The sequence below is a fragment of the Notechis scutatus genome, chromosome 1 (genome assembly GCF_049901735.1).
Source record: "Notechis scutatus isolate UNSWTSFEM ecotype Mainland chromosome 1, rNotScu1.2, whole genome shotgun sequence".
NCBI lineage: Eukaryota > Metazoa > Chordata > Lepidosauria > Squamata > Elapidae > Notechis > Notechis scutatus.
Genome location: NC_142009.1, coordinates 1,943,673 through 1,970,191, shown reverse-complemented (window position 1 = coordinate 1,970,191; position 26,519 = coordinate 1,943,673). Strand labels below are relative to the sequence as shown.

At 54.3% G+C, this 26,519-nt stretch overlaps 1 protein-coding gene across 1 annotated transcript; it reads right to left on the bottom strand.

Moving 5' to 3' along the window:
• Nucleotides 1-1,170: 1,170 nt before the first annotated feature.
• On the bottom strand, nucleotides 1,171-24,757 carry NEK8 (NIMA related kinase 8). The gene is made up of 15 exons (XM_087955776.1): nucleotides 24,625-24,757; nucleotides 22,861-23,066; nucleotides 17,880-18,112; nucleotides 17,269-17,400; nucleotides 16,024-16,232; nucleotides 15,019-15,098; nucleotides 14,379-14,560; nucleotides 12,400-12,550; nucleotides 10,855-10,931; nucleotides 9,343-9,460; nucleotides 9,092-9,242; nucleotides 7,990-8,156; nucleotides 6,629-6,787; nucleotides 6,366-6,524; nucleotides 1,171-3,237 (listed from the first exon to the last, which is right to left on the bottom strand). Exons 1-15 carry the CDS (start codon nucleotides 24,669-24,671, stop codon nucleotides 3,209-3,211), a joined length of 2,100 nt encoding a protein of 699 aa, XP_087811902.1. The 5' UTR covers nucleotides 24,672-24,757; the 3' UTR covers nucleotides 1,171-3,208.
• Between the last annotated feature and the right edge of the window lie 1,762 nt (nucleotides 24,758-26,519).

Genomic DNA, 26,519 nt, shown 5'->3' with positions numbered 1-26,519 from the left:
GGCCAGCCTGTCGCCTCTAATGAATCCTTTGAAGTTTTTTTTGAAGTTTGGCTCAAGAATCATGATTTAATTAGGGTGACTGCTGGAATCCTGACAGTTGCAGTGGGTGCTCAAGGTCATTTTCCACACACTTTAATAACTGTTGCAATATTATGGTCACATGATCAAAATTCGAACATTTGGCAACTGGCTCACATTTATGACGGTCGCCATGTCCCCGGGGGGGGGGGAGTTCATCACATGACCTCCTTTTGCAACCTCCTGACAAGCGAACGCAATGGGGAAGCCGGATTGGCTTCACAACCGTGTGACTCATTTAACGACGGCAGGGGGTTCCCTTAAGAAACGAGAAAAGTCGTAAAATGGGGCCAAACTGGCTTCGCCAATGTACTCGGTCGGCCACATCAATTCTGGGCTGAACTGTAGTCTGTATTCCAGACTCAGCAATTGCAAATTTATAACAGATAACAGATAACCAGAGTTGGAAGGGACCTTATAGGTCATCTAGTCCAACTCCCTTATTGATTGGTTGGTTTGTTTTTGTTTCATTTAGAAAATTTACACCTACTCGCTCACAGCGGCTTACAAGGAATTAAAAAACAGGATATTTTTTTTTTTTAAAAAAAAAGTTTTCAAAGTGAAACGTTTGAAGAAACAAAAAACAAGGAAGCCCACTTGCCTTTTGGAAAAACACTTTTGGGACCATCCATGAACTTGGATGATTGAAACTCTCCATGGACAGACATATTTAGTCCAGATACGAGCAAAAATCTTGGCTGGACCTGGACTGGGAAAAAAATAAATCTGCATTTTCAAGTATTTAATAAAACAGGAAGTTTGCTGAGTGACTTTGTCTATCTGTCATATATATCTACTGCAGAGGTCTCCAAACTTGGCCACTTTTAAGACTGGTGGACGTCCAACGACCAGAATGCTCCAGCCAGCTATGCACAGGATCTCCTGCTTCAGCAGGGGGTTGGACTAATTGACCTCCAAGGCCCCTAGGCTCTGCTGGCCAGAGAATTCTGGGAGTTGGAAGTCCACCAGTCTTAAAGTGGCCACGTTTGGAGACCCCCCTGGTCTAACTGTCATCTCACAATGGGCAGAAAATGTTTTTAACAATGCAGGAGGCTGTGCCTGGGTTTCGAAGAGAAAGACAGTATTAAAAAACCACATCAAATAAAAATTTATTCTTAAAAAAAGAAAATAGAAAACAATAGCCCCCCCACCCAGCCTCCCCCTGGCGACTCACCCACCCTCAAAGGAGCCGTGGGATGGGGCCCAGACCACTCGGGGTCCCCCAGGCCCGCTGGAAAAACGGGGGTGGGGGAAGGCCGGTGTGATTTGTGGGTTGGTGAAGTCAGAATGTGCCCTGTCGGAAGACACACACACTGCACTACTCGGAAGAGTAACAACACAACAACTAGAGAGGCTCAGGGCCGTCTTACTCACAGGCAGTGAAACGGGGGGTCCGGATGGAAACCTGGCTTTCAGGTGGGCTGATCCCGCCCCTCCCCTCCCTGGCTGAACTTGGGGGTTCAATAGAGACAGACCCCTTCCTGCCCCCAACTGGCCACGACTGAGAATTGGAGCTCCGTTCAGTCTGGGACGGGGCCACGAAAACTACAGGTAGTCCTTGACTTACGACGCTTCACTGAGTGACTGTTTGGGAGTTACGGCAGCACTGGAAAAAAAGGGACTTATGACCAATTTTTTTTTCACACTTACAACCGTTGCGGCCTCTCATTCAGACGCTTGGCCACTGACTCGTATTTACAACGGAGGCAGTGCCGTCTGGGGGGGGGAGGTGGTTTCACGCCATCCCCCTCTTGAGACCTTCTGACCGGCCAAGATTCACTTAAGGACCTCGTGACTAGCTTATCAATGGCGGCGATTCACTTAACAACGGCGGCAAGCGAGGCCGCGCCACGGGGCAAAACGCACTCCGGGTCTTGTTCCGCCGTGGAAAGGTGGGGCTCCGCTGCGGCCGTTAAGTCGAGGACTCCCTGTCACGCCTCCAGAAGGCTCCCGCGTTGATGGGGGAGGGGGGTCCTCGGGGGCTGGAGCGAGTTCAAATCCCACCATCCAACAGGCCCGCCCGGGACAGAGCCCGAAAGGAGGCTGTGGGGTGAGTCACTCCCGGTCTTGCTGGGGTTCCCCCCACGGAGAACCTTCGTCGGTTCCGCATCGGTCAACGGGAGGCTGGCCCCACCGATCCCCTGCGCGCCCCCAGGGAAGAGTCGAGCCTGACCAATGGACGGCCATCGGTCAGAAACGGTGTAGGGTCTCCCGTTCGGGCAGGGAGGGATTGGACTAGATCAGTGGTCACCAACCAGGTGGGCCGGGGACCCCTGGTGGTTCGTGAGAAAATTTTGGTGGTCCGCAGAGAAATGTCCCCCCCAAAGCAATTAAAACAGGCTGCGCGGGAACACAAGGCTTGCATCGCTTGCATTGCGGACAACATGAGGTAGTGAGGGGAGGGGGGAAAGGGTGGAGAGGGGATCTTGCCCCACTTGCCCCACGCGCCTGGCCTGACCACTGAGCTGCTTCTTTCCGCTTCTTTCTTCTGCTGCTTTTGGCTGCACGCAAGGAAAGCAGCCAAAGTCTTCCTTTCTCTCCCCCAAACTCCGCCAGAAATGAGTCTTTGGGACCCTGCAAGGCCTCCTGCCCCAAGAGGCTGCACTGGCCCAACAAGTCTCACAAAGACTCCTTTTTGGCAGAGTCTGGGGGAGAGAAAGAAAGACTTCTGCTGCTTCTGCTGCTTTCCTTGCATGGAGCCAAAAGTCTCTCTCTCTCTCTCTCTCTCTGAGAACGGAGCTGGAGACGGGATCCTGCGATCCCAAATAAAGAAGGAAGGATCAGTAGGAAAACGGGGTGAGGGATTTTCCTGCAGACTTTTTGGGGGGATTTTCCCAGGGTCTCCGGTCCGCGGGATTTAAAAGTATGAGTTTGGTAGTCCCTGAGGTCCAAAGGTGGGCGACCCCAGGACTAGATGACCTCTGTTAACCTGTAATTTGCTGCAGGAGATGCTGCCCTCCGCCTTCTCACCCCGGGAAGCTTCAGAGAGGTTGGGGGGAGGGCAACCTTGCATCATCTCCCTCCGGCTTGGTGGGTCAGCTTCAGCCTCTCCCGGGTGAGGTGGGGAGGGGGCCAGGATTCCCTGCAAAGGAGGGGTGGTTTTCCTTTCCCCTGTTTGCTCCTCTCCCATTCACTGCGGGCTGGGCTCTTCCACCGAAGCTGAAAGGCGAAACACACACACACACACACACAGGAAAAACAAAATTCACCCAGCCTGCAAGGAAAGGGGGCGGGGAGGGGCAGGAAGAGGGGGTTAGTTCACCTCCCTCCCCCCCAGCATGGGGGTGAGGGGGGTGGGGATAAACAACGGAGCTGGCAAACCCTGGAGCAGAGGCCTCTCATCTTGGCTCCTTTAAGACTGGTGGACTTCAACTCCCAGAATTCTCCAGCCAGTCCTCCAGTCTTAAAGGGGCCAAGGTTGGAGGCCTCTGGAGGATTCTGGGAGTTGAAGTCCTCCAGTCTTAAAGGGGCCAAGTTTGGAGGCCTCTGGGGAATTCTGGGAGTTGAAGTCCTCCAGTCTTAAAGGGGCCAAGTTTGGAGGCCTCTGGAGGATTCTGGGAGTTGAAGTCCTCCAGTCTTAAAGGGGCCAAGGTTGGAGGCCTCTGGAGGATTCTGGGAGTTGAAGTCCTCCAGTCTTAAAGGGGCCAAGTTTGGAGGCCTCTGGAGAATTCTGGGAGTTGAAGTCCTCCGGTCTTAAAGGGTCCAAGTTTGGAGGCCTCTGGAGAATTCTGGGAGTTGAAGTCCTCCAGTCTTAAAGGGGCCAAGGTTGGAGGCCTCTGGGGAATTCTGGGAGTTGAAGTCCTCCAGTCTTAAAGGGGCCAAGTTTGGAGGCCTCTGGAGGATTCTGGGAGTTGAAGTCCTCCGGTCTTAAAGGGGCCAAGTTTGGAGGCCTCTGGAGAATTCTGGGAGTTGAAGTCCTCCGGTCTTAAAGGGGTCAAGTTTGGAGGCCTCTGGGGAATTCTGGGAGTTGAAGTCCTCCAGTCTTAAAGGGGCCAAGGTTGGGCGCCTCTGGACAGGAGCATCTTGCACAGAGGCGCTTTGTCTGGGGGCTGAATCCACAAGACCGCCCCTCTTCCCTTCCATCTTCAGAGCCTCCCATTCATCGCCTGCACCCCGCCACCTCGTGCCCCCCCCTCCCCACTAGGTCTTGGCAGGCAGCCTGGCTGATTCACCCTTTCCTGGGGCCGCCTTGAGCCGAAAAGCTATTTCTGGATTTCCTGCCCAGGAGAGGAATTTTGGAAACCGCTGAGGCGGCTTGCAGGCTGCTGGCCTCCTCTTGGTGCCCAGATGTTTGTGCTTTGCATCTGGGGGTGGGTGGGTGGGGTGCTATTCTGGGGGGCCCTCCTCTCCCTGCCACCCCAAGTGCTGCAGGGCTGTCCTCCTATTTGTGGAGAAGCGCTGGCAGCAGCCACAGAATCCGCCTTAGGGGGAACGAGCCCCGAAGGGACGGGGCTGGCTCCACACCCGGCCCACTTTAAAGAGGGCTGGGACTTCAACTCCCAGAATCCCTCAGCCAGCTCTGTAGCTCTGAGGGAGGGGCCGGCCACCCCCCACAGACGGGGCGCAGGCAAAGGCAAGGAAAGGGACCTTGAGGGACCAAAGTTCACCAAAGGCTCTTTGCGAGTCTGGGCACTGATGGCGTTCCCTAGTGGGGTCCTGAAACGCCTGCAAGGAAACCACCCGGCTCAGAGAGCACCAAGGACACCCCCCCACCCAGTTTTTAAGAAGAGATTGGATAACCAATCTAAGCAGGGGGTTGGACTAGAAGACCTCCAAGGTTCCACCCAACTCTTATCTTCTCTATTCCATTCCATTCCATAATTTCTATTGTATTCTATTCTCAATAAAGATTCTATCCTATCCCTTATTCTATTCTATTCTATTCTATTCTATTCTATTCTATTCTATTCTAAATTCTATTCTAAATTCTATTCTATTCTATTCTATTCTATTCTATTCTATATTCTGTTCTATTCTATTCTATTCTATTCTATTCTATTCTAAATTCTATTCTAAATTCTATTCTATTCTAAATTCTATTCTATTCTATTTCTCAAAATAGATAGAATAGAATAGAATTCTTTTATTGGCCAAGTGTGATTGGACACCCAAGGAATTTGTCTTGGTGCAAATGCTCTGTGTACATAAAAGAAAAGAGACATTTGTCAAGAGTCAAAAGGTACAACACTTAATAGTCATGGGGTACAATAGAATAGAAGGATATAGGAATAGAATTTAAATAGAATGGGATGGAACGGGATAGAGAATAGAATAGAATAGAATAGAATAGAATAGAATAGAATAGAATAGAATAGAATAGAATAGAATAGAAAATGAATAGAAAATGAATTGAATAGAATAGAATAGAATAGAATAGAATAGAATAGAATAGAATAGAAAATGAATAGAAAATGAATTGAATAGAATAGAATAGAATAGAATAGAATAGAATAGAATAGAATAGAATAGAATAGAAAATGAATTGAATAGAAATTAGAATAGAATAGAATATAATATAATTCTTTTTTTGGCCAAGAGTGATTGGACACACAAGGAATTTGTCTTTGGTGCAAATGCTCTCAGTGTACATAAAAGAAAAGAGACATTTGTCAAAAAGAGTCCAGAATCATCAGGTCCAACACTTAATGATAGTCACAGGGCACAATAAGCCACCAAATCCTACTAGGAAAGAGTCCGTATAAATCGTAAGGATACAAGCGACATTGTATTCTATTCCATTCCATTCCAATCCAATCTGTTCCTTATTCTAATTTCTATTCTAATTTCTATTCTATTCTTATTTTCTATTCTATCCTCCTCCTCCCCCTCCTCCTCACAACCCCCCTCCCTTTCTAAAACCGGTGCCGTTCTCTAGCTGGGTCAGGACACACTGGCAACAAACGCCCCCTCCACAGCTCGGAGAGCCCCAGGGACCCCCAAATCCAACCCTGAGCCGCCGAGATTCTCGGCCGCCAGCCCTGTGGCTGACCCTCTGAGCGTGCACACACACCCCCTGTGAACACAACGGCCACCTTCCACCGCTGGGGGTGGGGGGGTGGGGGGAGCTTTGTGGAGCTTCCCAACCCCTGGGGGAGCCCAGCCCCTCCCTTGGAAAGCCCCCTCCCCACTTCAGAAACCGTGGGTTGCAGCCGCCCTGGGGTTGGTGGGGGGAATGGGGTGGAGGGAAAGCCAAGAACGTTGCTTCTCACACACCGCCTGCCAGCTGGCAGCGGATGCCCAGGTCCCGTCCCCCCGCCCCTCCTTGGCAGCTGTGCCCGCTTACTCACGCTTGGCAGTCAGCAGGGTGGTGCCATGGCAACAGGAGACGGAGACCACCAGGCTGGGGGGCGCCTCTTCCAGCTGCACGGGGCGGGGGCTGCTCGGCTCCTCCTCCTTCCGGCCCAGGCGGCCCCGGGCGCTCTTGCCCCAGGTGTAGACCTCGCCATCTGGGGAGGGGGAGGCACCGGGCGGCAGGGTGACGGGGCTGCCACCCCCACCCACCCGGCCCCAAGTGGTACCCAAAGGCCGAGGAGGCTGAGGGGCCGCTCACCTGCTCCCACTGCCAAGGTGAAGGCGTCCCCGCAGCCCACCAGGGTGACTCGGGTGGCCTGGAGCCCCTCCACCAGGTACGGGGCCCGGCTGGCCCGGCAGGAGACGGGGCCCAACTGGCCGTGCTGGTTGCTACCGATGGTGTAGCACTGGCCGGAGGCTGCCGAGGGAAAAGAAGGATAGCGCGCTGGGCGGTGGGGGGTTCGTTGGCCCTCCTCCCCTTCTTTCGGGGTGGGTGGGGGTTCCTGGCCTCAGCCTGCTAACGATGGCCGGGCAAGGAAGGGGACAGACACTAAGACCAGCATCCTGGCCTGGTTTCAGAAGTGATGCTGGTCGAGGGCAAGGGGAGAAAGCGGCAACTGATGGCATTCCCTAGTTAGGTCGTGAAACGTCTGCAAGGAAAGAACCAAGCTCAGAGGGCCCCAAGGACCCCCCAGTCTTTTTCCCCTTCTCTTCTCCTCCTCCTCCTTCCTCCTTCCTCCTCCTTTTCACAACCCTCCTTCCTTCTAGCACTGATGATGTTCCCTAGTTGGGTTGTGAAACGTCTGTAGGAAAACCACCCAGCTCAGAGAGCACCAAGGACCCAACTATCTTCCTATTCTTCCTTCCTTCCTTCCTTCCAGCCCTGATGATGTTCCCTAGTTGGGTTGTGAAACGTCTGTAGGAAAACAACTCAGCTCAGAGAGCACCAAGGAGCCCACAGTCCTTCCTCCTCTTCTTCCTCCTCCTCTTCCCCCTCCCCCTTCTTCTTCTCTTCCTCCTCCTTTTCACAACCCTCCTTCCTTCTAGCACTGATGGCATTCCCTACTTGGGTCGTGAAATGTCTTCAAGAATAGAACCCAGCTCAGAGAGCACCCAGGACCCTACAGTCCTTTTCTCCTTCTTCTTCCTCCTCCTCTTCCTCCTCCTCTACTCCACAACTACCCCACCTCCCTTCTACAACTGATGGTGTTACTTAGTTGGGTCATGAAACATTTGCAAGGAAACCACCAAGCTCAGAGAGCACCAGGGACCCCACAGTCCTTCCTCCTCCTCTTCCTCCTCCTTTCCCCTCCTCGTCCTCTCCTACTTCTTCCTCCTCCTTTTCTACACACCCCCTTCTAGCACTGATGTTGTTCCCTAGTTGGGTCATGAAATGTCTGCAAGAACCCAGCTCGGAGAGCACCCACGGTCCTTTCCCTCTTCTCTCCTCCTCCTCCTCCTCCTCCCCTCCTCCTCTACTCCCACCCCTGGTCCTAAGTTGGAGAAACGCTCATAATTCACTTTTTTTCGGTGCTGTTGGAACTGAGAACGGTCACTAAACGAACCGCTGTATGGCGAGTCCACCAGGACGGCCATTCAGGGCTCCCCTGAGGCTCTCACCGTTGATGGCTGCGGAGTGGGCCGTTCCGATGTCCGCGCCCACAATGACCTCTTGGCTCAGAGGGGCCGAGCAGGCAGGGCTGAAGGTCAGCACTTCCTCCACCTGGTCAGCAGCAGGGAGGGGCTCCCCTTGGGACACAATCCTGTCCTGGCAAAGCTTATTGTACCTGGGGAAAGTGGGGGTGGGGGAGAGTCAGCATCTCTTGCGGTCCTGGCAGCAGAGTCGGACAGTAGCGAGGAGGTTGGGGAGGGACCTGGGCCGGTCCTGGAATCTGGGGGAGGCTCTGCATCGGAGGCAGAGATGGAGCCAGGGCTGTCCGACCGTTATTGGCTGCCTTCGGAGTCAGAGATCAGTGGGGCAGAAGAACAGCTGGAGCCTGTTCCCAGTGTGCGCATGCACAGAGCTGTCCGAAGAAGGGAACAGCTCAGGAACAAGGGTCGACTTGGGAGTAAGGGCACAGGGGGACGGTGAACGGCCCCTCCCATCAGGATTAAGAGAGGAGCAAAAGGGGAGGGGGGCTTTTGCAGGAAACAATCCGCTCGTGAAGGTTTGTCTGTGTAACCCAGCCCTTCCCTGCCAGCACTGAGCGTGGGACTATTTACCGGGCAGCGTTCCAGGATTGCTAAAGGTCTGAGCTCATTAGTCTACCTTCGCAAGACTGTTGGCCAAGCCGTTGGCTGAATGTGGAGTGCATTAAATTCACATTCATTTAATGAAAAGGGGTTTTGACAGGACTCAAGAGCTGATGTAGTGCTTTTTGGGGAAAGCCTAGGACAGGGCAGTGTCCAGCTGCAACCGCTTACCTTGAACCCCCTCTGGCCAGCTTGGCTCTCAGCTGCCAGTTCAGCCTCTGGTCCCCCAACCAAGATGGGGTGGGTGGGGTTTCTATCCTCTGGGGAGAGTGGGGGGCACAAAACTTGAGTCCTAGTGCGATCCCCATCCCTTCCTGGACAGGGGACCCTCGCCAGATAACAGATCATCAGAGTTGGAAGGGACCTTGCAGGTCATCTAGTCCAACCCCCGCCCAAGCAGGAGACCCGACACCATTTCTGACAGAACGGCGGTCCAATCTCTTCTTGAAAGCCTGCAGGGTCGCCCTACCTGTTGCTGCCACAGGCCAGAATCTGGTGGTTGGAGGTGAGGACCATGGAGGCATCGATGCCACACAGCACCTTCTGGGCTTCGTAGCCGGAGGGGAGGGCCACCAGCTGTGGGGAGTTGTGGGACTCCTGGTTCCCCAGCCCCAGGCGCCCTAGGGAGATGGAAGACGGGGGGGCTGCTAGAGGGGGGGCTCTCACAGGCTCCCCCGCAGGGGGGCTCCCCGAGCAGGGGGGAGGAGGAGGGCCACTTACCACTGTCCCCTCTGCCCCAGGCGAAGACCTCCCCTTCGCTGGAGAGGGCCAGGACGTGGGAGGCCCCGCAGGCGGCCTGGGTGATCTCGTATCCCAGCAGGGCCTCCACGATCTTCGGCTGCAAAGAGCGGGGGGTCAGGAGAGCTGACGCCAAGGCCGTCCCGCCCCACACACACCCTCCATTCTCTCCCACCCCTTCCTTGCACCCCTGGGGAGGCCAGGCCGGGTTGGTCTTGGGGCAGGAGAAGACAATACGGCCACCGAATAGAGAATAGAATAGAATAGAATAGAATAGAATAGAATAGAATAGAATAGAATAGAATAGAATAGAATAGAATAGAATAGAATAGAATAGAATATGGAAAGAATAGAATAGAATAGAATAGAATAGAATAGAATAGAATAGAATAGAATAGAATAAATAGAATAGAATAGAATAGAATAGAATAGAATAGAATAGAATATGGAAAGAATAGAATAGAATAGAATAGAATAGAATAGAATAGAATAGAATAAAATAGAATAGAATAGAATAGAATAGAATAGAATAATAGAAAATAGGAATAGAATAGAATGAAGAAAGAAGAATAGAATAGAATAAAATAGAACAGAAAATAGGACCAGAATAGAGTAGAATATGGAAAGAATGCAATGGAATAGAAATAGAATTGAATAGAAAATAAGAATAGAATAGAAATTAGAATAGAATAGAATAGAAATTAGAATAGAATAGAATGAAGAAAGGAGAATAGAATAGAATAGAACAGAAAATAGGACTAGAATAGAATAGAATATGGAAAGAATGGAATGGAATAGAAATAGAATTGAATAGAAAATAAGAATAGAATAGAAATTAGAATAGAATAGAATAGAAATTAGAATAGAATAGAATAGAATGAAGAAAGGAGAATAGAATAGAATAGAACAGAAAATAGGAACAGAATAGAATAGAATATGGAATGGAATGGAATGGAATAGAAATAGAATTGAATAGAAAAGAATAGAATAGAATAGAATAGAATAGAATAGAAAAAGGAGAATAGAATAGAATAGAAAATAGGAATAGAATAGAATGAAGAAAGAAGGAAGGAGAATAGAATTAAAATAGAACAGAACAGAAAATAGGAACAGAATAGAATAGAATATGGAATGGAATAGAACGGAATAGAATATTCTTGATTGCCCAAGTGTGATTCCAACACACGAGGAATTTGGTGCATAAGCTCTCAATGCACATACAACAATAGTGATAAGCAACCAAGTCATAGTCACAAGAAGAGGAGGAGGATAGGGGGACAGGGAAGAGGAGAACAAGGACGGCAATGCTGCCTTTTCAGAGAGTGTGACAGTGTTGTGGCACATCCCAGCCGCCCTCTTGTGCAGTTTTCCTCCTTTTGCAGACGGAGGGCAGGGAGGACAAAATGAGAACATGAGGCTCGCCCATCAGCCCCAAGCCCACCCTGCATACCTCTCGGGTCTGGCACCCCCCGTTCATCCATAGGCAGAACCCACCTGGGTGACATCCACAAAGGCCCCGTGTCCTAAGCAGCCACTGCTGCCACTGCCGAAGGTCAGGACGATCCCTCTGTCTGCGGGGAGGAAATATTCGACGTATTGATGGAATCACACTGACCCAGCTCCCCCACCCACCCACCCACCCAAACTCTGGCCTTGCAAGTGGAGGAGTCAGGCCAGAGCAGCGGGGAAGAAAGCCAGCAGGCCAGGCTGGATGCACAAGAGGGAGAGGGGAGAGGGGGGGCTGAGGTCTGCTGGACCACCCCAAAGGCCAGGGAAAGGACCAACCCAGGACAGAGAGAGTCCGGGTGGACGTAGGCAGGCACTGGGGCAAAAGGTCTTTTGAGAGGGCGATGTCCAGAAGCAGAAAAAATAAATAAATGGTTGGATTATCCAAAGGAGAATTAGATGTGCAGGATTTAAATAGTATAGCTCCAAGCACGGCCCCTTTAAAGCCCGTGGACTTCAACTCCCAGAATTCACCAGCCAGCAGAGCTCTGGGGAATTCTGGGAGTTGAAGTCCACGGGTCTTAAAGGGGCCACATTTGGACAGCCAGGGAATTCTGGGAGTTGAAGTCCACCAGTCGTAGAGAGACCACGTTTGGACTGTTGGAAGTCCACCGGTCATAAAGGGGCCACAGTTAGACAACTGAGGGGTTCTGGGAGTTGAAGTCCACGGGTCATAAAGGGGCCACAGTTAGACAACTGAGGGGTTCTGGGAGTTGAAGTCCACTGGTCATAAAGGGGCCACAGTTAGACAACTGAGGGGCTCTGGGAGTTGAAGTCCACGGTCATAAAGGGGCCACAGTTAGACAACTGAGGGTTCTGGGAGTTGAAGTCCACTGGTCATAAAGGGGCCACAGTTAGACAACTGAGGGGCTCTGGGAGTTGAAGTCCACGGTCATAAAGGGGCCACAGTTAGACAACTGAGGGGTTCTGGGAGTTGAAGTCCACCGGTCATAAAGGGGCCACAGTTAGACAACTGAGGGGCTCTGGGAGTTGAAGTCCACTGGTCATAAAGGGGCCACAGTTAGACAACTGAGGGGCTCTGGGAGTTGAAGTCCACCGGTCATAAAGAGACCACGTTTGGACGGCCGGGGAATTCTGGGTGTTGGAAGTCCACCGGTCATAAAGGGGCCACAGTTAGACAACTGAGGGGTTCTGGGAGTTGAAGTCCACTGGTCATAAAGGGGCCACAGTTAGACAACTGAGGGGTTCTGGGAGTTGAAGTCCACTGGTCATAAAGGGGCCACAGTTAGACAACTGAGGGGCTCTGGGAGTTGAAGTCCACGGGTCTTAAAGGGGACACATTTGGGAGACCCCTGTCCTGGTGGAACCACCCTAATTCAGCCTGAAAAAACGCTTCTGCAGCGGAGGGAAGACCCCTCTTGCCATTGTGAAAACGGAATTTATTCCCTCTCTCCAGTCCGTCGCAGGGGTCCAGGGGGAGAAAAGATCTGCCATCCCACCCACCGTGCTCTATTTTTCAGGACCCCCCCTGGCAAGGACCTCCCCCTCCCCGCTCGCCTCTTCCCCTCCTACCTGTCAGGCAGGCGGTGAAGAGATCCCCGCAGGCCACGTGCTTGATGGTCACGCCGGACTGGCCCTCCAGGAAGCGGCACACAAACTGGGGCTGCAGCTGCTCCGTGGCCCCTGGGAGCGAGGGCCCGCCGGCCGTGCCGAAGGGAGGCGGCTGTGGAAGCAGCGACAGCGAGACCAGGTCAAGCACGGAGGCTCGGCTTCGAAATCCAGGCTTGAATAGCCACGGGGAAGGAGCCCCCCTGGGCATGTGCAGAGGTCCTCCTGCTCTCCCAGCAGGAGAGAACCGGGTCGCAAGGGGAAGGTGCCCTGGGGTGGGGGTGGGGTGGGGGGCTTGGGTGAGCCCCAATATCTCCTGGCTGGCTTTCTCATGTATGGAGGGAAGACCTGCCTCCCTCTCACTCTTCCTCCTCCCTGCAAACCCCGCTCCCTTCTAGCACTGATGATGCTACCTAGTTGGGTCATGAAAGGTCCTCCTCTTCGTCTCTCTCCCTTTCCTCCTCCTCCTCCTCCTCTTCATCTCCCCCCCCTTCATTCCTTCCTTTTCCCCTCCTTCTCTTCCTCCTCTCCACAGACCCCACTCCTTTCTAGCGCTGATGAGGTGACCTAGTTTGGGTCATTAAATATCTGCAAGGAAACCACCAAGTTCAGAGGCCACCCTAATTCTCCACTTCCACCTCCTCTTCCTCCCCCTCTGCTTCCTCTTTCTTTACTTCCTCTTCCTCCTCTCCACAAACCCCACTCCCTTCCAGCACTGATGATGTTACCTAGTTGGGTCATGAGACGTCTGCAAGAAAACAACCAGGTTCAGAGGAGCACCAAGGACTCCACCGTATTCTTCTTCTTCCTCCTCCTCTTCCTCCTCTCCACAAACCCCACGCCCTTCTAGTATTGATAATGTTCCCTAGTCGGGTCGTGAAAGGCCTACAAGAAAACCACCCAACTCGGAGAGCACCAAGGACCCCACAGTCCTCCTTCTCCCCCAAGAGTCTGGCTGCCCCCATCCGCTTCCCAGATCCTTCATTCCTCCTCTCCCCCACCGACTGGGAGCTGAACTGTTCGTGGTTATTCGACGTATTCTGATCTAATTGGCAGGATAGTGGGGGGGCAACTCTTTCCCCTTTTCTACCTCGGCCATGCCAGCCCTTCTGGTGCCCACCTGAAGCTGCCATCTTGACCCCACTTGGACCTGCCGACTGTCTCCCCACTCTGGGGGTCTCTTCTTTAAAAAAAAGAAAAACACGGAGCAAACAGGGAGTAGGTAGAACCGGGGAGGTGGGGGTTTCGCCTTGCCTCCCTATCAGAGCTGAGGGAGGGGGGTGTCCTCCACCCCTGGCAGAAGCTGACAAGGGAGTGCGAGTGTGGCTCCGTTGGCTGTGGAGGAAACTGGGGGAGGGCAAAAGTCCGGCTGGGCAGAGCAAGGGGAGGGGTAGAACAAGGGAGAGGGAATTTGGAGGAAGACCCAGGCCCACCCCCTCTTCATCCTAGGGCACGCAGGGAGGAACGAAAAAGGGAGCAACATGAGTTGCATGGCTTACGGGGGAGGAAAGGGCCCTGATTCCCTTCATTAGCTGCAGCTGGCAATGAGAGTTTAAAAGAGATGCAAGCGGAGTGTGGCAGCTGCTGGGAACAAATGTGAGTTTATCTTGTGTTGACTGTGGTTATCTGCGTTCCTGGCATCCTCCCAACTGGGTTGAATTCCTGCCGGTCATTCACATCTGGAATTCCTTCTCCTGCCCTGCTGGACTAATGACCTCCTTTTGCCTTGTTTGGACTTATAGTTACAGTTTTTCTTTGATAACGTTTTGGACTTGATTCCCTGCAGCCCAAGGCTCTTCCTGGGAGAGTTTTTCTCCAGCCCAGAAGGTAACCAGGACGTTGGGGGCAAAGTTGGGGCTAATAAAGGGACTCCCTACGGATTATCTGACTGGGTTGCCTTTGTGCCACGCCACTTCGGGTCATCACATGAAGAGGCCTCTCACCTCCCACATGACCAGCCGCCCGGATTTGGTCACGCCAGCCTTCTGCGTGCGGCCCGTGGACACCTGCACCACCTCCGTGTTCAGCACGGGCAGGCGGAGGGGCCTGGGGATGCCAGAGCCCCAGGTATAGGTGGAGGACAAGGCCGGGGGGAGGCTGGGCCTGGGGGGTCCCGTGTGGCAACCTGCGTCCAAGAGAAGGAGGTCAGTGATAACAGGTAACAACAGATCATCAGGGTTGGAAGGGACCCTGTAGGTCATCTAGTCCAACCCCCACCCCCACCCAAGCAGGAGACACTATGTCATTTCTGACAGGTGGCAGTCCACTCTCTTCTTGAAAGCCTCCGGGGATGAAGCTCCCACAACTTCTGAATAAAAGAGTAATAACAGAATAACAGAGGTTGGAAGGGACCTTGGAGGTCATCTAGCCCAACCCCCCCACCCCACAACTTCTGAAGGCAACTTCTGTTCCATGGGTTGATTGTTCTGTCAGGGAGAATAATGGGATGCCGGAAGGGCCGGGTGGGGGTGGGGGTCATGCTCTAGCCGCCCCCAGACCCAATAAGAACCGCCCCTCCAAGCCTGCCCCTCCCCGTGGGGCAAAATTCCAGGCGACCTTTTGGGGGACCCCTGCCACTCTTACCCCTCACTCTGGCCGCCACAGTCACACCCCCAGCTCTGCTCTGGGCCACGGAGGGCACCGCCGTCCACGACTTCTCCGGTCTGCCAAGATGTAGTTTTAGTTTTGGTTTTGGTGGTTTTGGTTTTAGTTTTTGGTTTAAGGGTTAGTTTCAGTTTCAGTTTACTTGATTGTCATTGCACATCGTGCAATGAAATTAAATACCATTACGACTATGAAAATAAACACAAAATCACATCCTTCACATTCTATGCCAGGGTGTCCAACCTTGGCTACTTTAAGACTTGTGGACTTCAACTCCCAGAATTCCTCAGCCAGCTTTGCTGGCTGAGGAATTCTGGGAGTTGAAGTCCACAAGTCTTAAAGTTGCCAAGGTTGGACACCCTGTTCTATGCCATTGAATTGAAAACCCGCAACACCCCACCAACCTTGCACCATACAGCAGAATCCAACAGAGCTCCTGCCCTGCGATGAAAAGCTGTTTTTCAGGCTGTTTGTCCTTGTTTTTATTAGTGTCCTGTACCGTCGGCCGGATGGTAATAGTTTAAAAAAAAAGGGGGTCCCAGGATGAGGTGGATCTTGAAGGATGTTTGGAGCAGGAGACCATACAGGTAGTCCTTGACTTACGGCTGCAATTCACCCCAAAGATTTCCCGTGGCTAAGCAAGGTGGCCCAATGCCCCATTTTACGACCTTTCTAGCTGCCGTTGTTAAGTGAATCACTGCCGTGATGTTGGGGGAACACACCGCTTGCGAAAGGGAATTGGGCTTTCTCCCTTATGTTACTGGGGATCCCTGCGAGTCAGTTGTCCACACATTTTGACCGGGTGACGGTCGGGATGCAGCAACGGTCGTTAAGAGTGAAAAAAGAGCCCCCCGTCTCTTTTTGCAGTGCCGCTGTAACTTGGAAAGGTCACTAAATGAACCGTCGTAAGTCGAGGACTCCCTGGGTTTGTCAGGCGGGGGAGGGGGAGAAGCAGGGGGAGGGGTCTGGCGGGCACCCACTTGCCTCCTCATCCGGACGCTGCCCACGTCGGTGTAGAGGTTGAGCAGGGGCCGGACACACAGGGCCTCCGCCATGATCTCGTCTAGCTGCGGCCGCTTGCAGGGCTCCAGGTTCAGCAGGCTGAGGATCAACTGGCGAAGCTCCGGGCTGTAGCGGTCGGAGATGGGCGCAAAGGTGCCACTCATAATCTTCAACACCAAAGCGGGCAGGTTCTGCAGGAGAGGAGGGGAGGCGTCCGGGAGTCATGGGAGGGGCAGTCGGGACCTCCCCCAACATGCCCCAGGAGGGCGGGGGGAACGACAACAGCCCTGTGAGGGGGTTGGGCTGAGAGACAGCTTTCGTGGCTGAGGCGGGACTAGAACTCCCAGCCTCCTGGTGATTGGCCCAAAGTCACCCAGCCGGCTTTAATGGCTGAGGCGGGACTAGAATTCCCAGCCTCCTGGTGATTGGCCCCAAGTCACCCAGCCGGCTTTCGTGGCTGAGGCGGGACTAGAACTCCCAGCCTCCTGGTGATTGGCCCAAAGTCCCCCAGCCGGCTTTCGTGGCTGAGGCGGGACTAGAACTCCCAGCCTCCTGGTGATTGGCCCAAAGTCACCCAGCCGGCTTTCGTGGCTGAGGCGGGACTAGAACTCCCAGCCTCCTGGTGATTGGCCCAAAGTTACCCAGCCGGCTTTCGTGGCTGAGGCGGGACTAGAACTCCCAGCCTCCTGGGGATTGGCCCAAAGTCACCCAGCCGGCTTTCGTGGCTGAGGCGGGACTAGAACTCCCAGCCTCCTGGTGATTGGCCCAAAGTCCCCCAGCCGGCTTTCGTGGCTGAGGCGGGACTAGAACTCCCAGCCTCCTGGGGATTGGCCCAAAGTCACCCAGCCGGCTTTCGTGGCTGAGGCGGGACTAGAACTCCCAGCCTCCTGGGGATTGGCCCAAAGTCCCCCAGCCGGCTTTCGTGGCTGAGGCGGGACTAGAACTCCCAGCCTCCTGGTGATTGGCCCAAAGTCACCCTATACAGCCAAATGTAAGCGGCCAGCTCTTCCGGGGCATATAGAACATGGAATCACAGAGTGGGAAGGGACCTTGGAGGTCTTCTAGTCCAACCCCGCACCTCAGGCAGGAAACCGCACCCCCCTTCAGACAAATGGCTCTCCGATCTGTGTTGTGGGGCCGGGTGCGCTGGGCGTTCAGGCGTCCCAGGGGTCCAGGGCAGCAGTCCTCCCCCCCAGCCACCCTCCCTCCCGGGGCCCGGCGTCTTACGGCTGCCTCGAAGGCCCTCTTCAGGCTGGCCAGTTCGTAGAGGACGCAGCCCAGGGCCCAGATGTCGCTCTTCTGGTTGTAGGGCTTCCCTTCACACAGCTCCGGGGAGATGTAGCACGGGGTGCCCACCACCTGAGGAGGAAGAGGACGCCCGTCAGCAAATCCAGACCCCTGCCACCCCACCCCGCTCCAGCTCAGTCCCATACAGGGGGTCCTCGGCTTACGACCGCCCCTGAGCCCCCAATTTCCCTTGCTCGTCAGAAGGACACCAAAGGGGGAACACGGGGCTCCCCCTCCCCCAGGGACACTGCGGCCGTCCTAAACACGAGTCAAGTCGCCTGAATGAGGACCACGGGAATGCTGCAATGGTCGTAAGTGTGAAAAACAGTCCTAAGGCTCCTGCAGGGCCCCTTTTCGCTGGCAGAGGGCTATCGAAACCAACGCAAAAAAGAAAACCCCGAGGGAGAAATGTTTCCCCTTGTGCATTTGAGCCTGCAAGAAAGGAGAAAGGAGAAGAGGAAGGAAAGAGGGGAAGGGAGAAGAAAAGGAGAAGGGAGAGGGAGGGAGGGGAAGGCCCAGGAACCGCCCGGCAGGGGGGGAGGAACCCTCACGGTGTAGGCCTTGCTCTTGCTGCTCAGGATCTTGGAGATGCCGAAGTCCCCGATCTTGAGGGTGGTGTGGTGCTTGTCCAGCAGGATGTTCTGGGTCTTGAGGTCCCGGTGCAGGATCTGCTTGGCGTGGACGTGGTGCAGGGCCAGCAGGATCTGCACGAAGAAGTGCAGGATGGTCTCCTCGTCCAGGAGGGAGTTGCCCCGCTTGTGGATGAACTCGGCCAAGGTGCCACCTGGGCAGAAGGGGGGAGGCAGCCTCAGGCCCCGTGCCCACGGAGCCCGTCCCCCCCACCCCCCGGATGGAGGGTTTCCTCCAGAGGTGGCACTCAGCTGGTTCAGACCGGTGCTGGAGAACCGGGAGTGGAAACGTCGAGGGGTTGGGAGAACCGGCCAACCCTATCAAATCTTCCCTGCCTCCCGTTGAGTTGCCCTGCACGGGAGAACGGAGCTGGAAAGCAGGTCAGGGGGGTGGGGAGGGAAGAGGGATTGGGCAGTATATCCCACCCCTGCCACGCCCACCAAGCCACGCCCACAGGACCGGTAGTAAAAAAAGTGGGAATCCCACCACTGGTTTCCCCCACCGAAAACCCTCTGCCTTTTGGCCTCTGGACATGGCTGCCAGCAAGTCCCGTCTTCGTTTTAAAATAGGAGCATCCAACCCGGGCCCCTTTAAGACTTGTGGACTTCAACTCCCAGAATTCTGCTGGCTGAGGGATTCTGGGAGTTGAAGTCCCTGAGCCTGAAAGTGGCCAAGGTTGAACAGGTCCATTTTTGTTCATGGGGTACCAGCGATTATGAGAACAGAAGGACAACTGGACGGCCGTGGCCTTTGACGGCCATCGTCCAGATAACAGGTAGTCCTCGGCTTAGGACCACAATTGAGCCCAGAATTTATGCGGCTAAAGCAAGGTGTTTGTTAAGTGAGGTTGGCCCCACTTTATGGCTTTTCCTGCCACGTTTGTTAAGCGAATCCCTGCAGTTGCTAAGCTAGTAACAGGGCGGTTCAGTGAATATGACTTCCGCATTGACTTGGTTTATCGGAAGGTCGCAAAAGGGGATCAAGTGATCTCTGGATACGGCGACCGTCACAAGTATGAGCCTGCTGTCAAACATCCACGGTGGCGGCAGTGGTGAGAGTGCAGTGTTACAGGCTGCTTCTGCTGCCTGCCGGCTGCCTGCAATTGGGCAGTCCGAGTCCCACCAGGCTCCAGGCTGACTCAGCCTCCCGTCCGTCCGAGGTGGGTCAAAGGAGGACCCAGATGGTTGGGGGCCAGAGGCTGGCTCTGTAAACCGCTTAGAGAGGCCTGTAAAAACCCTGTGGAAGTGGCATAGAAGTCTAAGGGCCGTGGCTATCGCTATCCGAATGTAAATCGTGTGAGCCTAGGGATGCTGCAACGCTGAGAAATGGTCTAGAAGACCTCCAGGGTCCCTCCCAATTCTGCTATTCTGCATTCCGAGACCTGCAGCTGGTTCCCCCTTTGGGGAGAAGGTTGGGGTGTGTGTGGTGGTGGTGGTGGGGAAACATGGGGAGGTGGGAAGGGGTTGCACTTCCCAGGCTTCTCAAAATCAGAACCATGTGCCGGCTGCAGAGAGCAAGGCAGGGCTGGGAAACGGGTTCGGCGGCCGTGGGGTAAGCGTCCCATCCAAAACCAAACCCTTCGAATTCCAGGCCCCTGGGCCAAGAGGAGGGGGAAAGGGGTGTGCGGAGCCCCCCCCCCCCAGGGCCTGGGAATCATCATCAGAAACACACACACACACACACACACACACACACACACACATAGAGGAGCCCTTGGGCAAAAGGAAGGAAGGAGACCCACCAAGGGTTAAGGTAGCCCTTGAAGAAGAAGAAAGAAGAAAGCTGCAAAAAAACAACAACAACCCACACAAACTTCTTTTCCAAGGGCAGAACCAGCCCAACCTGTTTGGCAGCTCTGCCAGGGGGCTCTGGATAAGCAGCAGGCACACAAAACAGGCCTTTGTTGGCAAAACCTTCGGTGGGGGGGGAGGCTGACTCTTGCAGGGAGGGCCTCCCTTCCCCTCCCCCCCCCACCCTCCCCCACCAAGGCTCTGAAATCTGACACACACCACACGTAGGCTCACGCACAAAGACAGGCTTGCTTCACACACACATACAGCAGCCCAGGTGTTAGCAGGAAGCCAGCAGCCCGTCAGTTGCATCCCCACTTTTGGAGCCTGGGGCTGGAGGAGGAGGAGGAGGGAGTAAGGTGGGGGTCTTCCTTGTGGCATGGAGTGGGGGGTGGAAGGCAGAGGCTGCTTCCTGGAGTCCCCCGTCCCCCCAATATCACACTATTGTGCAAATATCCCTGTCGCCAGCACAAACGCACGGGTGGCTGGACACGGACACACGCACACACCCCGGAGATCCGGGGGGGGGGGTCTTCTGGGAGGGAGGGAGAAAGCAGAGGGTTTTCACTGAGGCTGGGAATGGATAGAGCAGGGGTCCCCCAAACTTGGCCACTTTAAGACTTTTGTGGACTTCCAACTTCCAAAATTCCTCAGCCAACTACAACGACTGCACACTTTGCTTAACGCGGTGAGTGGTTTGCTTAACCACCGTGGCAAAAAAAAAGGCTGGTAAAACGGGGCATGGAGGACCCCGTGAAGAAGCGCCTCGCTTGGCAACAGGGATTCTTGTGGTCGTAAGCCAAGGAGTCCCTGTGCACCGAGTTCCTCGTGCTTGTGGTCAAGGCTATAATTCTGGCCAATAAATTCAGGCCGCTGAACTTGAACAGGGCTGATGAATCAGAGGTAAGAAATGCTGCTTATTTTAGAAATCTGCTTGAAATAACCGGTCCGTTGTCTTATTCCATGCCCATCGAACGCAGACAGAGAGGTTTTCTCAGCGCTCCGGAGCCTCCCCCCAAGGACTGTTGGCCTTGTTCGTTTGTTTAATATATTTATTCATGCAAAACATTTATACAGCTACCCGTTTTACAATCCAGCTCTGGGCAAAGTGAAACCCCATAAAAACTGTAATAAAAGCATAAAACGAAGCGCACGACAAACATTTAAGCACGACAAAAACCTGGCACCAAGTCACACTTTTCGTGTTCAGTTTATCCAATCTGACCCCAGCCGTTTTCGGGGAGGGGGTCTTCCAAGCCTTATGGGAAGGGGGGTGAGGAGGGTTGAGGCCTGCCAGATTTTGGGAGTGGGGGGGCTTCCAAGGGGCGAGGGCTGCAAGGGAAGAGACAAATTCCCTAGGTCCCATCAGATAGCAACATTCATTCACGCATTCATTTATTCATTCATGCAATCAATCAATCAATCAATTAGTCAATCAATCAGAATAGAGCTGGGAGGGACCTTGGAGGTCTTCTAGTCAAACCCCCTGCTCAAGCAGGAGACCCCAGGCCACTTCAGACAAGCCTGGTTTCTTCTTAAAGACCCCCAGTGATGAAGCCCCCACAACTTCTGAAGGTGTGGGGCTCAGGGAAAATTCAGGGGAAGGGGCGAGGGGCCTGCCCACTGATCTGACCTCGTAGGACTTCAACTCCCAGAATTCCTCTCGGTCTCCCATCCCAAATACCATCCAGCTCTGCCTGGGCTGAGCTAATCAGAGAGTCTGCCCAGGGTGCCCACCTTCAAACTGAACGGTTGCAGGAACTGGGCCTGGCTGGTCTAGGGAAGAGAAGGACAAGGGGAGACAGGAGAGCAGTGAGCCAATATTTGAGGGGCTGCCCCAGAGAGGAGGAGGAAGGGGGTCAAGCTATTCTCCAAGGCACCTTTGAAGGCCAAACAAGGAACAATGGATGGAAACTGAACAAGGAGAGATTCAACCTGGAAATAAGGAGGAATTTTCTGACAGTGAGAACAATCCACCGATGGAACAGCTTGTCCTCGGAAGTTGTGGGAGCGCCATCAGTTTTGACTTTCAAGAAAAGATTGGACTGCCATCTGTCAGAAATGGTGTAGGGTCTGCCGCTTGGGTGGGCGGTTGGACTAGATGACCTACAAGGCCCCTTCCAACTCTGATGATCTGTTATCATTACCCAACTCTTTAGTCGGCAAAGCTTCCCCTTTTGAAGCCACTGGCACCTGCCTATTTGACCCAAGGTTCAACGCTATGGCAGGCAAAGCTTCAAGGCCAGGAGGTGCCCAGTACTGCCCATTAGAACCAGGGTTCAACCCTTTGACGGGCAAGGTTCCCCTTCCCTTTCAAGGCCAGGAGGCACCCGGGCCCGCCCCTTGGCATATGCCCACTGGACCCAGGGTTCACCCCTTTGGTGGGCACGGCTTCTTCGAGGCCAGGCGGCTTCTGGGATAGACCCTGGCACCTGCCCACTAGACCTAGGGTTCAATTCTACAGCACAGGGGTCTCCAGCCTTAGCCTCTTTAAGCCTGGTGGACTTCAACTCCCAGAATTCCCAGCCAGCAAAGCTGGCTGGGGAATTCTGGGAGTTGAAGTCCACCAGGCTTAAAGCGGCTAAGGCTGGAGACCCTGCTATAGCAGGCCTTCCATTTCAAGGCCAGGGGGTGCCTGGTGCCAGCCATTTGACCAAGGGTTGGAATGTCAACTAAAAAGATTCTCCTGTGGTCTTTTTCACTGCCAGCAGAAAGGGAGTGTGGGGGGGAAGCAGTGCATTCCTTAAATGCCTCAGATAACCGCCTTGGCAGCCGAAGCTGTTGGCACGCAAGATTATTACTGGAGAGCATGATAGATGACTCTTGGCTATGGATGTGTCCCATTGGAGAAGATACATCCAGGGGGTGGCGGGGAAGACCAGGGTCAAGGGGGAGATGAACGATGGGTGTCTCGGAGTCAGCTGCACCCAGGTAATGCCGACATGGTCACTCCTAAATCATTTTTTTCCCCCTCTGAGAGATGTGACTAGAGACTCACGATTCAAACGGGGGTGGATTTGTCGGAGTCCTGACAGCGACTCTTTTGACGGGCAGAGCTCCCCTTACCCTTCGAGGCCGGGAGGGGCCCGGTGGTGCCTGTGGGCGCCCTTACCTGGCGCGTACTCCATGGCGATCATCAGGGCCTTGTCCTCCAGGAAGTTCTCGTAGTATTCGATGATGTGTGGGTGGTGCAGCAGCTTCAGCACCTGGCACTCGTTCTGGGCCGCCAGGCGCTCGTCCTTGGTCATCTGCTCCACCGGGATCTGCTTCAGGATGACCAACTTCTGGTCCAGCCGGCGCAGGCACAGGTGGACGATCCTGCGGGCAGCCGGGCACGTCAAGGGGCAGGAGACGGGCACCGAGGGTGGGTACAAGAGGCGGGGGCATGGGGAGTATTGGGGGCTTCTCCCTCAAGGGGGCCGGGAGAGCAGCTGGACCCCTCCCACTCCCTGAGCCCCTTTGGCGGGGCAGCCGGGATTATCAAGGGGGTCGTGGAGAGGGCATGGGGGAATTGCCCCACGGGGAGGGGGAACCAGCTTGTCTCTTTTCCATTTAGCAGCTGGGCATATCAAGAGGTGGGGGCCAATGGGGCACATACGGGGGGCTCTCCCTCATGGGGGGACAGCTGGGCCCCCTTCCACTCCCTGAGCCCCCTTTTGTGGGGCAACTGGGTAGGTCAAGAGGGGGCAATAGGGGGCTTCTCCTTTATGGGGGACAGCTGGGCCCCCTCCGAGCCCCCTTGTGGGGCAACTGGGTAGGTCAAGAGGTGGGGGCAATGGGGGCTTCTCCTTCATGGGGGACAGCTGGGCCCCCTCCGAGCCCCCTTTGTGGGGCAACTGGGTAGGTCAAGAGGTGGGGAGCAATGGGGGGGCTTCTCCTTCATGGGGGGACAGCTGGGCCCCCTCCGAGCCCCCTTTTGTGGGGCAACTGGGTAGGTCAAGAGGTGGGGGCAATGGGGGCTTCTCCTTCATGGGGGACAGCTGGGCCCCTCCGAGCCCCCTTTTGTGGGGCAACTGGGTAGGTCAAGAGGTGGGGAGCAATGGGGGCTTCTCCTTCATGGGGGACAGCTGGGCCCCCTCCGAGCCCCCTTTGTGGGGCAACTGGGTAGGTCAAGAGGTGGGGGCAATGGGGGCTTCTCCTTCATGGGGGACAGCTGGGCCCCTCCGAGCCCCCTTGTGGGGCAACTGGGTAGGTCAAGAGGTGGGGGCAATGGGGGCTTCTCCTTCATGGGGGACAGCTGGGCCCCCTCCGAGCCCCCTTTGTGGGGCAACTGGGTAGGTCAAGAGGTGGGGAGCAATGGGGGCTTCTCCTTCATGGGGGACAGCTGGGGCCCCCTCCCATTCCGAGCCCCCTGTGGCAGGGCAGTTAAGGCATGTTAAGGGGAGAGATGGGGGGTCATGGGGGACTTTTCCCACATGGGCGAGGGGTCAGCTTGGAATGGGACCCTCCATGGGGAGCCCAGCCGACCTAAGAGATGCCTGTGCCTCAGTTTCCCCATGGGTAAAGAGGCTGCAAAGGGGAGGAAGGGCCGGGGGTGGGTGGGGGCTTCCTCTGGGGCCTCCCTGTGGGGTTTTCTTTAGCAGGGCTGAATGCTGACGGCGGCCCCCGATCCACGGAGGGGGGAGGGACTACAAAGCCCATAAGGGGAGAAGACCCTCCTCTTGGAAGGGGCGGTGAACTAAAGACCTTTGGCTTGCCGGCTGTGGACGATGGGCGTCGTAGTCCCACACGTCCACCTTGACGTCAACTCCCCCCCTCTCCGCCCCCTCCCCCTTATAAAGAACCGCCTTTCGAGACGGGAGGCTCCCACTGGCTGGGGGGACGGGGGAGGTTCTCCCTTCGTTCCCGCGTCGTCACGGCTACCGCCCGTCCTCACCCGAACGCCCCCCGCCCGACCACACGGATCCGCTCGTATTTCTCCATAGGGCGCCGCCGAGGAGTAGGAGTAGTAGGCCGCGGCCAGCGGGCCTCACGTTACCATGGCGACCCTGCCGGGCGCGGCGGCCTACGGTGGCCGGCGGGGGTCAAGCCTCTCCGTTCTCGCGCCGTAAGTCCAGAATAGACTATAGAATAACAGAATAATAGAGTGGGCAGCTGGCTGGGGGATTCTGGGAGTTGAAGTCCACCAGTCTTAAAGTTCCCAAGGTTGGAGACCATTAAGCTACACCATTCTGGTCAAATGGCTTTCCAGTCTCTTCTTAAAAACCTCCTTGGATGGGGCATCCGCAACCAGCAGAGGACTACAATAACAACACCCACCATGTGGCCCTTCCCCACAGGACGCCTTGCATCCCACATCCCCTTCAGGCAGGAGTATTGAGGGACCGCGGACCTCCCTTGCCCATTTGGCAGGGGAGGATGGGGTTTGACCTTGCTTGTCCCCCCCCCACTCCGTTCTTCCAGGAGGGTAGATGCAAAAAAAATACTTAAGATCTCCTGTGGCTCAGGACTTCCGTTCCTATCATCTCCCGCCAGCAGGCCCAAACGTTTGTGGGGTGCCCACGACTTTAGGCTGATGTGGGCATTTTGTGGCTGTTCCCAAGCTGGGGAAGGGGAGGCACCCCTCTGCAGGGGATGATGGTGGAAGATGGTCTCTGGAGTTCTTCTCCATTGGTGAGGAGGGTTCAGTTCTGGGGGGCGGGGTGTCTGGCTCCCCCATCCCTCCCACTGTGTCCCACCCCAAAACCATTGTCCCCCTCCTCATCAACGGTGGGGCAGGTGCAAAGAAGTCCCATGCCAGCTGGGGAATTCTGGGGGTTGTAGTCCACAAGCCCTAAACCTCCCCAATTGAGCAGTGGGCTGGACTAGAAGACCTCCAGGGTCCTTTCCGTTATTCTGCATCCTGCAAACATAAGGAACGATGTGGCATAAGCTTTGAGGTTCCATGTGGCTTTGCCTGGACCTGCTAAGCTGCCCTGGGCTGCCCTGAGGGACGAGGAAAAGACCAGGAGAGGGTCCTCCTGTCCGTCCCCCTCCCCCAGATAAGGGTCTCCAAAGAAGCTTAACAAAAAAAGGGGCAAAGCAGGCTCCATCTCAACTGTTCTAGAAATCGCCGAGATGTGGTAGACATGCGTAGAAGCTATAAGATATTGGACAAAAATACACCCATGGCTGGAAAAAAATGATAAAGCAACACCTAGATTTGAAGCCTGAAATATTTTGTATTAGGGATGAAGGTACCTGAATGTTACAGCAAAGAAAAAAAACATATTTGATTATTCATGTCTTAACAGCAGCGAGGATTGTATTTGCTCAGAATTGCAAAAGCGATAAAGTTCCAGCAGAGCGAAAAGTGATTGAGAAAATATTTGAATGTGCAGAGATGAATAAATTAACATGGGCAATTAAAGAAAAAGAAGAAACGGAATACTATAAAGATACGGGATACATTTTACCAATGGTTGGAAAATAAAACAAATTAAAACTGAGCGGATGAGTATATAGAGAAATAAGTGAATACGGATATAGAGGAGATAAATGTAAGACGTTACGATTTATAAAGGAAATGTGATTATTGTTATCTTGGTAAGAAAAAATACTAAATTGCAACTGTTAGCACAAGATATATGTACCCAGTCGACACACTCTTTGAAGGAAAGATGGATTTATTGTAAATATAAAATAAAAAAACTTTTTGGGGAAAAAAAATAATAGCTCAGAATTGCTTCACTGAGATGGCTGGTTCGAAAAAGGGAAGAAATAAATTAAATTCCCTGGGCAGAGGAGAGCCAGAAGCAGGGCAAGGCTGCACGAGAGAAAGAAAGAGTTAAA

Excerpts from the sequence above, each read along its gene's own strand:
- NEK8 (XM_087955776.1), bottom strand. The coding sequence starts at position 24,671 with ATGGAGAAATACGAGCGGATCCGTGTGGTCGGGCGGGGGGCGTTCGG. Across the intron at positions 6,525-6,628 it reads CACCTTGGCAGTGGGAGCAG|ATGGCGAGGTCTACACCTGG; the intron begins GTGAGCGGCCCC and ends CCCCCTCCCCAG. Across the intron at positions 3,238-6,365 it reads CACCCTGCTGACTGCCAAGC|CTTCGGTGGAAGAGCCCAGC; the intron begins GTGAGTAAGCGG and ends TTCGCCTTTCAG.